This window comes from Leopardus geoffroyi, chromosome A1 (genome assembly GCF_018350155.1).
Source record: "Leopardus geoffroyi isolate Oge1 chromosome A1, O.geoffroyi_Oge1_pat1.0, whole genome shotgun sequence".
Lineage (NCBI taxonomy): Eukaryota > Metazoa > Chordata > Mammalia > Carnivora > Felidae > Leopardus > Leopardus geoffroyi.
The window spans coordinates 139,117,886-139,129,961 of record NC_059326.1 but is presented as its reverse complement, the minus strand read 5'-3'; the positions used below and the strand labels follow the sequence as shown (position 1 = coordinate 139,129,961).

General features: G+C 38.9%; 2 protein-coding genes and 1 non-coding gene across 5 annotated transcripts in view; 1 reads left to right on the top strand and 2 right to left on the bottom strand.

Moving 5' to 3' along the window:
• GFM2 (GTP dependent ribosome recycling factor mitochondrial 2) overlaps window positions 1–12,076 on the top strand; it is a 73,856-nt gene that overhangs the window by 48,451 nt on the left and 13,329 nt on the right. Inside the window, exons 17-21 of one of the 3 annotated variants that reach the window (XM_045495488.1) lie at window positions 2,291–2,429; window positions 4,101–4,280; window positions 5,605–5,720; window positions 9,102–9,284; window positions 9,659–11,667. In XM_045495488.1, coding sequence (XP_045351444.1) covers window positions 2,291–2,429; window positions 4,101–4,280; window positions 5,605–5,720; window positions 9,102–9,284; window positions 9,659–9,796 — 756 coding nt within the window. In that variant the 3' untranslated portion in view covers window positions 9,797–11,667. Of the gene's footprint in view, window positions 1–2,290; window positions 2,430–4,100; window positions 4,281–5,604; window positions 5,721–9,101; window positions 9,285–9,658; window positions 11,668–12,076 lie in introns of those variants that run through there. The other 2 variants (XM_045495501.1, XM_045495494.1) reach the window with 2 other exon arrangements.
• LOC123581935 lies at window positions 162–265 on the bottom strand. The gene has a single exon (XR_006704094.1). It is a non-coding gene; the product is annotated as a U6 spliceosomal RNA (small nuclear RNA).
• HEXB (hexosaminidase subunit beta) overlaps window positions 9,818–12,076 on the bottom strand; it is a 32,043-nt gene continuing 29,784 nt past the window's right edge. The window contains exons 11-14 of the mRNA XM_045495578.1: window positions 11,704–11,878; window positions 10,745–10,835; window positions 10,508–10,612; window positions 9,818–10,111 (exon numbers count right to left, since the gene is read on the bottom strand). Coding sequence (XP_045351534.1) covers window positions 10,051–10,111; window positions 10,508–10,612; window positions 10,745–10,835; window positions 11,704–11,878 — 432 coding nt within the window. The 3' untranslated portion in view covers window positions 9,818–10,050. The remainder of the gene's footprint in view (window positions 10,112–10,507; window positions 10,613–10,744; window positions 10,836–11,703; window positions 11,879–12,076) is intronic.

The window sequence follows — 12,076 nt, the reverse complement described above, 5'->3', positions numbered from 1 at the left end:
CAGATTGGTCTATGCCCCCGAAAGAAAAAACCTTCTCTTTTGGTTCTCCGATAGTACAAATTTCTGATTATCAGGTTGACTGTCAAACTAGATAGAAAAATTTTCCTTACTTCCTCAATATAATTAATTACGCCTCACTTCTTTAAACCACTTTTTAATTTTTTTAACATGGAAGCTTTGCAAATTTGCGTGTCACCCTCACACAGGGGCCGTGCTGATCTCTGTATCGTCCCAGTTTTAGTATATGGGCTGCCTAAGTGAGCACATAAAGACCACTGTCATTTCAGTTTTCCAGAAGACAGCCTTTTGTGAAACTTTGAAATGAAGTTCAACCCCAAGACAAAGCCTTGAGCTTCTTATGCTCCTAAGGCTTATAAACACGGCATACTAAAGGGAGGATGCAAAGGTGCTTTTCTTGTCAGTTACATATAAGGGGTGGGGGGGGGGGGGGAGAAGTGATGGCTAACAACCTAACACTATGGGAGGAAGTAGAGCTGTAAAGTAGGTGGTAAGAAGTTTGTGGATATTACATTACAGCAGAAGAACACATGTTCATTGTGTCTTTTTAGGAAGGCAGGGTAAAGTTTGTGTAAGATTTTAGAACAATTTCCTTTAGAAGATTAGAAGATTATAAATTTAAGGATAAACTAAGGATTTAGTTAATCTGAAAACTATGGAGTATTTTATTTCCCAAATGCCAGCTAAATGAGGTAGTAATTTAGTTTAATACTGAAGGAGAGAGCAACAAGCACTTACTTTTTTTTTTATTTTGAAAAACTTTCATTTAAAAATGCCAGTACATACTTTTTTTAAAAAATGGCAAATAACACACACGGGTTCAGAGTACAGAATTAAGGTGTCCCTTTTTTCCATCTTAATTTACACAGGTAAACAACTGTGAAAATGTGAATAGACTTTCACACTTTCCCAAATGTCTTACGCTGTGCTATGTTATAAACCACAGTTTATTTTTTCCAGAGATATATACAGATATATAACAAGTCATTCTTTTTATATTATTCTACAACTTGCTTTTTCCAAATTCACTACTTTAACTTTAAAGTACAACAATTGAAACAAAATAATCCTTTTGTTTGTTTGTTCCTTGGATAAAATTAGAGCCAGCCAAAGGAAGAAACAAATAGGGCAAAATCTGGGAGAGTTCTAAATGCATTATCTTCCTTCATCTTCAGGGATGTATTAACCCTTTTGGTAAAGGGTATTGCCAGTCAGGGAGGCTCACCCCACCCCTCCAGAGTTTTTATTAAGGTTTGATTACATACTGCTCATGTGGTTGACCTTTAGTTTCCAGTACCTCCTGTAAGTTGAGGCTATTACCGTGACTTTCCAGGTCGGAACAGATAAGGCTATTCTGAAGCGCACATCATAAATCACATTGTTACACTGTCTCGTGGACAAAATCCCCCAGACAAGTAAAGACACTTCCATCAGGCAGCATCCTGGCCTAGAGATTACCTACTAGTAGCTGAGGGTAAGGGCCATACCTCTTTTTGGGTGCAGTTAATTCTTTACTACATAGATGGCATATGAATAAGACTGAGCAAATATGGGTTCCTTGCACTATACTCTTTCATACACAAACACCTTAAGGAATAACTAGTGTTGTAAAAAAATTTTTTTTAAAAGCACGTCTTGATTGGTTTTGATAAAAATTTGGCTTGTTCTAACGAGGGCCCTAAGTAACAATGAGATATCAAAGATAAAAGATAATTTCACTGTCAAATAAAGGTCCAAGCTAGTCTGAAAAATTTAACTAGTCACAATACTGTAAGGGGCCCAGGATGATTGGGAAATAAATGCCAATGTGGTTGGGAATATTTGGGGAAAAGATTATCCTCTTCACCCCCCTAATAACAAGATGTCGCTTTCATCCTTAAGACAGTTGCTTACATTTTCATTAAGACAAGGGCTTTATCCTTTCTTTAAAGGTATAACCCAGAAGTTGCCAACATCAGTTACACTCATGTTTCATTGGCCAGAACTAAGCTATATGGTTGGGAATATAGTCCTGGCTAGATGCTACTTACCTAATTAAACTGTCATGTAATAAAGACAGAATAGCCTAGAAATTTACTTTTAATCGACCTATTATTCCACTCAGAAAAAAACAAAAATGTTTTGAGGAAGAACCAAAAAAAAAAAAAAATTGCAGAGAAACTCAGTTTGTAATTAATGAAAAATAACATATTGATATAATGCCTGTATATAGTATTTTGTGATAAACATTTTTTCTTTGATCTTGGTTTTATTTTCTTCCTGTTTTAACCAGACTGTCTTATGTGGTATGGGGGAGTTACATATTGAGATTATTCATGACCGAATCAAGAGAGAATATGGATTGGAAACCTATCTAGGGCCTCTCCAGGTGGCATACCGAGAGACCATTCTAAATGCAGTTTGTGCCACAGGTAAAATAAAACATTTAGGATTTGCTGTGTTTTTCTCTCTCTCCAGGATCTCTTTTCCAAATCTTTCAATGTAGTTGCATAAAGCAAGGTTCATATTCACTAGCGTCTTCCATCAGTGGGCATAGGTTTTGTGTGTGTGTATTTTTGTGTCTCTTTAGGATTTTGTTCTATTTTGTTTTAAACCCAGCCCTATTCCTGTACCACTCAATACATCAAATAAATGATGAGCCCTCATCAAACAAACGTACTTTTCAGTGGTGGTCATGGGGTACAATAAGCCCTTCGTGTAGAGATATTTCACAAAAAGGATATCCAGAGGGCTCATGAACATATTAAAAGATTCTTCATATCAGTAATGATTAGGGTCATGCAAGTTATGAGATATTTTACACCAACACAATTGGCAGGGATTAAATCAGACAGCACCAAGTGTTGGTGAGATGTTGAGCAATGGAAACTCCTAAAAACTTAGGGTGGGAGTGTAAATTACATAACCACTATGAAAACAATTTGGCAACTTCCTTGTGAAGCCAACTGTGTGCAGACTTTACTACTTAGCACTTCTCACATGCCCTAGAGAAACTCTTATACATGTGCACTGAGAGATGGATATAAGAATGTTCATAATAACATAATAATAATAACCACCTCTGAATAGAAAAAACCACCCCAAATATTTATGGACAGAGAGTGTGTAAACGGTATTGTGTTCATACAACAGAATATTAAACAGCTGTGAAAAAGAATGAATTACATCAATATGCATCAGCCCGGAGGACCCACAGATAAGCAAAAGAAGCAAGTTGCAGAATACATAATAACAAATTCAAAACACAGCAGAGTGAACTATATTGTTTAGGAATACATGCATATGTAACATAACTAAGGAAACTCATAGGAATGAGTGATTATATCATGATAGTGATGGCTTTGGAAGGCTTGTAGGTTACTACTGGTAATGGTCTATTTCTGAGTAGTTTTTAGGTTTCATAGGTTCTTACTTTACTTTTAGCTTATTATAAAGAGAAATTGTAGACTATAATTCTTAAGTTTTAATTTAGGTGATGCATCACTCTATTACATGGTCACTAAAAAAATACAACATAGTTTTGTTTTAGTAATGATGGAGATTGGTGACTGCTGTTGGTTGTTAGCAAATGAGAGATACTGCTTTCAATCTTTAAAAAGTCACTATTTTGAGAAATCATAAATGCATAAAACATTGGAAGAATATGAAATTTAACAATTTGTTGGTTAGTAGAGTTAAAATAGCTTTTTAATTTCATTAGATAACCCTTTGTACTGTTTTACTATTAAATAAAAATTTTATAATTAAAAGAATTTCAGTCACATAAGATATTTGAAAAAATTTAAATGTGTGATCTACATGTCAAAACTTGTGGGATCATCTGCCTCAACACATCTTAACCTTGCAGTAATATTAAGTGATTGAGAGCTGGTTTTTACATTGATAAACACAGAAGCAAATGCTTTCTTGATAGAACTTTTTACTCCCACATCTTTATGCTGTATTTAGTACCACTGTAATATTTTTTCCCCACTTTATCTTCTATGAGACTTTGAGTTTGTTGACTGCAGTTTTTCCAGTTGTGGTACCTTAATACCTTTCCAGAACAAATCTCTAAGGTATTATATTCTATTTGTTTACAGATACCTTAGATAGAACATTAGGAGACAAACGGCATCTTGTGACTGTAGAACTGGAAGTAAAACCAGTTGAAACAGCCTCTGTTATGCCAGTTATCGAGTATGCTGGAAGTGTTAGTGAAGACCTTCCGACGGCTTCCCAAGAGGCCATTGAAAATGGGATTCACAGTGCATGCCTCCAAGGTAAGGTACTCAAATAAAGGTAAGCTTAGTATCATAATCAACCACTTAGTCACTCCTAATATTATACATTATTTCTAACTAGGTAATGTTTTCTCACTACTCTTCCCATTATGTGTATGTTAGACCTGTTTCCATTGTCCCATGGTCCTTAGATATTCTGGTGGGTTTTTTGTTTTTGTTTTTTTTGTTTTTGTTTTTTTTGTTTTTTACCAGTCTTCACTTTCTTCTTCTGTTTTGGGGGTTTCTATGAATAGTTTCTAACTCAGACACACTTTCTTCAGCTGTGTCCAGTCTACTTGTAAGCCTATCAAAGATAATTCATTTCTTTCACTGTTATTTTTTATTTCAAGCATTTCTTTTTGGTTCTTCTTAGGACTTCTGTCTGTTCTTGCATGTGGTTTACTTTATCAGAGTCTTTAGCATATATCAGTCATGTGATATGATCATTCCAACATACTTACCATGTCTGGTTCTGATGCTTGTTCTGTATTCATATTGTGCTTTTGCTTTTTAATATGCCTTGTAATTTCTTCCTGATGGCCTAACATGATGTACTGGGTAAAAGGAACTGCTGTAAACATGGTGTGTAGTAATGTGGAAGTCACGTGTTGGGGGAAAGGAAGCATTCTAATCCATGGTCTTATAGTGAGCCCATGCCTCTGGATGGGGAACCACACAAGTGTTTTTTGGTTTTTTTTCACTAGCCTCAGGTTGGACAGGATGGCTAGGGTGGCCTGGAGTTAGGTATTTCACCCAAGTCAGTTAGGTCCTGCTAATGCCCCTGCTTCTTAGGCTCTAGTTAACTAGTTTCCCCTGAGAGCAGGCCTTTGTAAGAACAGAGTGCTCTGGAGTATTTCAGAATGGTTTCTTTTCCACTCTGTCAGAAGTACAAAGAGATTTTTCTCTGATACTTACAGGAAGAACCTGCTCGAGCTCTGGGAGGTACATCTTAAAAAATTATGGGGGCCCCCTTATGATTTATGACTGTGTCCCCCTGAAGTTTTTAACTCCCAGACTTCTCTATAGTTGAGGTTTTCCTGCTGTGGCACTGGTTCCTGGGCTAGTGAGGCTCTGCTCCAGAAAGCTGTGACTTCTTTGTTCCCCTGCCTCTCTGGTTTTGGGGGCAGTGGTTTGTCGTTTGTCTTCTCCTCTCTTATGGCTCTAGGAGGGGTTGCTTATTTTTCAGTCTGTTCTGCTTTATACTTGCTGGGACAGAGTGGTGACTTCTCAGCTGCCTAAATGAAGTGGAAACTGGAAGTCCTCTCCCTGCCTTTACTCCTCACTGCATATTGAGTGCTAATCTAAGTTTTTTCCCCTTGCCTAGGACCACTGCTTGGATCCCCAGTCCAAGATGTGGCAGTTGCTGTACATTCACTGATAATTCATCCTGGTACCTCCACAACTATGATTTCTGCCTGTGTCTCCAGATGCATACAAAAGGTAGAGAATATCCTGTAGTTCTCCTTTTTGCTTTAGGGTGACTGTCCTGATAGCAGTGTGCCATTGCTCCACAGACATCTGTGCTTTGCAGTGCCTCACACTTGTATTGATGCCGTCTGCGCCTTAGAGTCAGCAAGAGTTTTTACCCTGGACAGTCTCTGATTTAATCACCAGGGTTATATCTGTAAGAGGACCTAGGAAGTTACTGCTTAATACAGACTGCCAGGAAATATTCTCTGATTTTAGCAAGGAGGCAGGTTTCCTTAACTGGCATTTTTGGTTTCCCCATCCCAGATACACAGCTGTTAGAGGTGAGCTTTGTAGTTTAATTAGGGGACATTTTGGGGGTATCCTGGCCCAAGATGGACTATAAAGGACATTGAAGATGTAATATTAGTTTCAGTTTTGAGTTCATGTTTATTTGAATAAGATTACCGTAATCAAAGATCATTGGAATCAGATTAAGTCGCAGGGAGCCTGGTTGGCTCAGTCTGGTAAGGGTCCTACTCCTGATTTTGGCTCAGGTCATGATCTCAGGGTCATGAGATTAAGCCCCTCCCGCATTGGGCTACTGGCTGAGCATGGAAACTGCTTCTTAAGATTCTCTCTCCCCCTCTCTCTACCTGAACTTCACCTGCTTATGCTCTCTCTCTCTCTCAAAAAAAAAAAAAAAAAAAAAAATCAGGTAAGACTAACTGATAATCCAGATAAGCACCTAACTTTATCAAAGCATCAAGCAGTCTAGTCTTGGAACGGTTACTTACCTCCCATTATTTCCTTGAGTGTCTTGCCTCAGTAATCTACCAGAGCTGATTTAACTCACAGGATCTTAGTGTGCCAAATGGTGATTCCATGCATTCTTCTCAGCATGGGACTACTACAGTTTTATAAGTGACTGATTTGCAGTAAAACACTTGCTTTTAAAAACCATTTTCTGAAATTTTGGACTGTGTCTGAAACTTGATTTTCTGTGGTCTTAACTGAATCTAGAATTATAAAGTTAATGTGAATACCCTAAGTCGCTGACTTAAGAAGGTACAACTTAATGGTCCTTTCATTTGATTCCATTTAATTCTCATTAAAAAAAAATCTATACATTCAAAAAGTGTTATTTAAATATTGTTTGCTGGGGTGCCTGGGTGGGTCAGTTGGTTTAGTGTCTGACTTCAGCTCAGGTCATGATCTCATGGTTCATGAGTTGAAGCCCCACGTCGGGCTCTGTGCTAACAGCTCAGAGCCTGGAACCTGTTTCGGATTCTGTATCTCCCTCTCTTCTGCCCTCCCCTGCTCATGCTCTAGCTCTCAAAAATAAAAATTTTTTTTATATAGTTTGCCTAAGCATATAGTTAGAAGTATTATCTGGTAAGTTAATGATGCCTCCTGTATTTATTGAGCGTTCTTTGTTGAGCTTACTGTGCACTGCGATGGACACAAATGGAATATGGATGTTTGTCTTCACCTAAAGGAGCTTATGATTTTACAAGGTAATTAAATATGGCCAAATAGCCAAAATATTAGAGCAGACTGGGGGTCATAAAAATGGAGAAGTGGGGAATTAGTATTATTGGAAGGAATATCTGAGCTGTGGATTTTGGTAGTTGGACACAGGGGCATTCCAGACGGGAAGATTGAAGTCCCTTTAGCTGTACTCTCAGATGAAGGCAGAGTAGTAGTGAAAGACAGTGTTAGAAAATGGAATCAGGCTATAGGGAAACCTTTAAAAACTACCCTGAGGAGTTTGAGGTTTGTTTTGACAACAGTGGTGAAAAATTGAAAGTTTTTGAGGAGGGCATTATAATCACTGGAATACAGGAGGAACTAGAAGTAGGCAACAGATAATCCAGGACAGGGAATGGACTGGGTCTGAATTAGGATACTGACAATAGGAACGGAAATCTTAAAGCTACTTGGGGAAACGGAAGTTAGAGATGCACGTCCAGGTGAAATGAATATTATGATGTCCTCAACAGAAGTAGGAAAGAGCACACAAGAATGTTTGCAAAAGGAAATGATAAGGTTATCTTGGATTGCTGTGGGATATTTAGAAACTGTCCCAGAGCGGGGGGGGGGGGGGGGCACAAGCAGCGGGTACAAGGCTCAAGCACGTAGAGACTATAGTCTGTATCCTCAATCCAAAGCATTCAATTCTTTGCTTGCTTATAGTGTTTTCATTTTTACCTTCTCCGTTATTTTGTTCTGAAAGACATTATGTGAAGTGGTACAAAGCTCTTGGTAAGAATTGCAAAAAGAGAGGTGTGCTGTATGTTTTGAAATTTCGATGATAATGGGCATATACTCTTGGTTTTACTTATCTGGCCATTTTTCATGATTGTGCGGGTAAAGGGCAGGAGAGGATGGGAAGGTGGTGACGTATCAGGAACAAAAGAATTTGAGGCCCAGAACCCTTACTTGACAATACAGGCAGTGTTAATGCCCCCTCTAAGGCCTTAAGTAATAATGAGAATCAGTGGGTGGTGGTGGAGCAGCGAACAGAGTGATGACCCGCTGCACCTGGGTAAAGGTGAGGGCACATTCCAGAGCACCCTCGTGCAAAGTTTCCACTGTAGATCTCTGTTACATCCCACCTAGTAATGAGAGGCTTAGACTAAATCAGACTTTTATTACTTTTGAATTCTGGCAGGCTCTAGCAGTAGGATAGCTTTTTGATTATTTTTTGAGGTTTGTTTATTTTTGAGAGAGAATCCCACGCAGGCCCCGTGCTGTCAGTGTGGAGCCCGCCCCCACCAACCACGAGATCATGACCTGAGGGGAAAACCAAGATCCAGACACTTAACGGGCTGAGCCACCCAGGCAGCCCAGTAGGATAGCGTTTTAAATCTGACCCACCGGTACTTACAGTGCTTGTGTTTGCCATACCAGTTTGTCTGACGTAGTGATATACTCTGAAAGACTGGGACCCCAATACATCTTATGTTGCTGCTACTTCCTCCGTTTTCTTCCAGTACTTGCCCTATGTGTTGTATTGGCTTCTGTTCGGTTTCCGTTTTACTTTTGTGCTTATTCTTCTTGCCTTTTGTTGAAAGTGTTTCTGTTAACCTTACTGTAGTACATTTCTGGATTAGTCCTGCTATGGACTGTAACTGTAATAGGCATCAGGAACTAAACACGTGGTTTCAACAAATAAGATGTAAGTCTTTGATTGAAAGGGGAAAACCATTGTTTTTCTTTGCACTGTCTCTGGCCACGTGTTCTTAGAGGCTCTGTGTAATGAAGCTTTATTAAGCAGCCCCTTGCCATGTACCTGATAGCTTCTAAAAAGAGCTCCAGGCTTACAAGGATGGGCAGAATTTACGAATCTTAATTAACAGAAATTTGAGTTCCAATAAGGAAAGGGGAGTTAACATTCTTGAATTTCTTTAGGCGCTGAAGAAGGCTGATAAGCAAGTTTTAGAGCCCCTGATGAAGCTCGAGGTTACAGTCACTAGAGATTACCTCAGCCTTGTCCTGGCAGATCTGGCACAAAGAAGAGGGACCATTCAGGAAATCCAGACTCGTCAGGAAAACAAAATTATTACTGGATTTGTTCCCCTAGCAGAAATTATGGTAGGTACTTAGTTACTGAAAAGAATCCTGGGGATATTTATGCTGAACAAAAGTAGACAATCAGGACTTTGAACTGTTAGAGCGTTTGGATTTAAACTGTTAGGGGAATCTAAGGGATTACCACAGGTAGGTGGGGTCACTACCATTCTCCACGCTTCTCTTCCTAAATGCTGAGACTAGGGAATACTTGTGAAACGTACCCACATTATTCACTTAACCTCCACAATATTTGTCTAGTATTTCCTGACAATATGGTTCAATGAGAACTCACGTGAGTCTCATTTTCACCTTTCCCGATGACGATGAAAAGATGAGCAGCAGGAAGAGATACTTGAGGCTTAAATTTGACAACTGACTTCAATTATTTTGACTAGGGTTATTCAACTGTGCTTCGAACGCTAACATCAGGCTCAGCTACTTTTGCCTTAGAACTATCTAATTATGAAGCCATGAATCCTCAAGACCAAACTGTACTGCTCGGCCGGCGAAGTGGCTTGACCCAAGTACTTTGAGACTCCGGAGCCCCTATCAACTGCAGTTTCAGTAAGAAGAATTTTTATTGCTTTACTGAACTAACTAAACAGACAGTGGTACTGGAGTTGCCCATTCTATAATCAGATAGAGGTCCCATTTTAAAAAAGATACATCTTTTATTTAAAACAGTGCACCAAATCTGAATTTCCATGATTTCAAAATGAAGTTGATTGTAGTACAGATTGCTGTAGGTTTTGTCCCCTCCTATTTTCTTCTTTGTTCAGGCTCATTCTTATGTTTTGTATTCATAGTCACAATATCCAGTAAAAAGAGGTTCTGCAGATATTCCCCGTCTATAGAACAAAGTATGAATTAGGTTTTAGATTGATATAAATGCATCTTAAGAATAAACTAAGTTCTTGGAGAGCCTGAGTGGGGGAGCGGCAAAGGGAGACCGAGGATCTGAAGCTGGCTTTGTGCTGACGACAGAGAGCCCAGCGTTGGGCTCGAAATCATGCACCGTGAGACTGTGAAGTCGGTGTACTTAACCAACTGAGCCACCCAGGTGCCTCTTAAAGAAAAAGTTCAAATAATCTTTTCTCCTTTTGGGCATAATTCTGTTTCGTACAAAAATCAATTCCCAGTTTCTAAGTAAATCACTACTTGTTAGGTGACATACAGTTCTTTTTATAGAAAACAAAGTTAATCATCCTGGACTTGGTAATGTCCTAACTTTCAAAATGCCGTACCTGACCATTCTGCAGCGGTGAACTGTCAGTCTGTTGTAGGCATCCCCTACACTTGTGATGTCTTCTGGACTCCAGAGTCTTTCACCAACGGCACTTGCCCGAGGCCTGTAAGTTAAATCACATGTCCCCCAAAGCAGTTTAAATTTATGTGTTCTGAAATTTCTAGTACTTCCCTACTTGGATGGAGAAGGAAAAATAAGGCACTTTAATTCAAATTTATCACTTAAAATTCCATACCATAATCTCGGAGTAAGGTTAGTTGCATCCACAAATTCTCCCCACAGACAAGCTTCTCCACCAATGACAAGTTTTTTCTGTTCTTGAGAACCTACATTAAAATCATTGAATGGCTGTAAATGAAGTAGTTGCAGCTCCAACCTCTGACAGAGGCAATTACTGGTCCCCTGGTCAGTTCATGGTTTTGGCACAAAAAGAGCAAACTTAATTCCCACAATGCTTGTTAGCATATTTCTACAAATTGGTATCTTCAGTACTAGCACACCACTTTATTTTGGTTTTGTGCAAGCTGCTTTGGGTTCAGGAACCATTATTCCCTTGGTTGCCTAAGAAGAGTGTGCCAGGAATTCAAGTCGGAATACTCATAACTACTGCTCACTCCTGCCTTCAATATCTACCTCGTGGTACTAAAAAAGACTAAGTACCCAATTGATATTACATTATGTCAATTCCTAACAGACTTACATACTGATTCGAAACTTTTTTTTTTTTCTTTAAGGAAATTTTAAAAACTGGACAAAGTAGAAGTGTTCTTAAGGAAGGGGGTCTGAGAGCCTAAAGCTCCACCCCCTTCCTAAGACTACACAGCCTGAAATACAGGGAACTAGACTACAGCCTTCCTTAAGTGTCTTAACAATTGGAAAGGCCAGTCAGTCAAAAGCAGAGATACAAGGTTAATGCGGACAAGCGTCTTTAAAATGTAAGGTAACAATGCGCAGCAGTGGAAACGGAGATAAAGGAACCTACTTTTGAAGTTCTTTTATTCAGGCAAGGATATGGTTTCTTTCACAAATTTTAAGATGTATTGCGGGCCTTTTTTTTTTTTTTCAAGTAAACAATATCAGGACCAAACATAAAAGGGACGATAGTGAGTAGGTAATATCTGGATGAAAATTTCCCAGTGGAAGATTAAGGGAAGAAAACTAACAACCCAAGGTAATGAAAAGTGCTTCACTCACCATCAAAATGAAGAGGGTCCACTTTATAGTAATTTCTCCAGTCTTGTCCATAACTAATCCAATCTAAGTACCAAGGAGCAGAAAGGATCACAGGGAAACCAGCTGCTGTGACTTCACGTAGTTCCTCACTATATACTTGATTTTTCCACACTTGAACAATTGTACCTGGCAGAAGCTATTAAAGTTACAAGCAATATGTATTGATCAGGTCCAACAATTACAGATGAAATTAAAAGTCCCAGCCCATGTTGCTAGGAAAATAACTTTCTAAGCTTCTGGAAAAACCTAATACCAAACGTTACTGGCTATAGGGCCTTAAAATTAGAAGTTTCATCAGTCGTGGGGCACCTGGGTGGCTCAGTTGGTTAAGCGT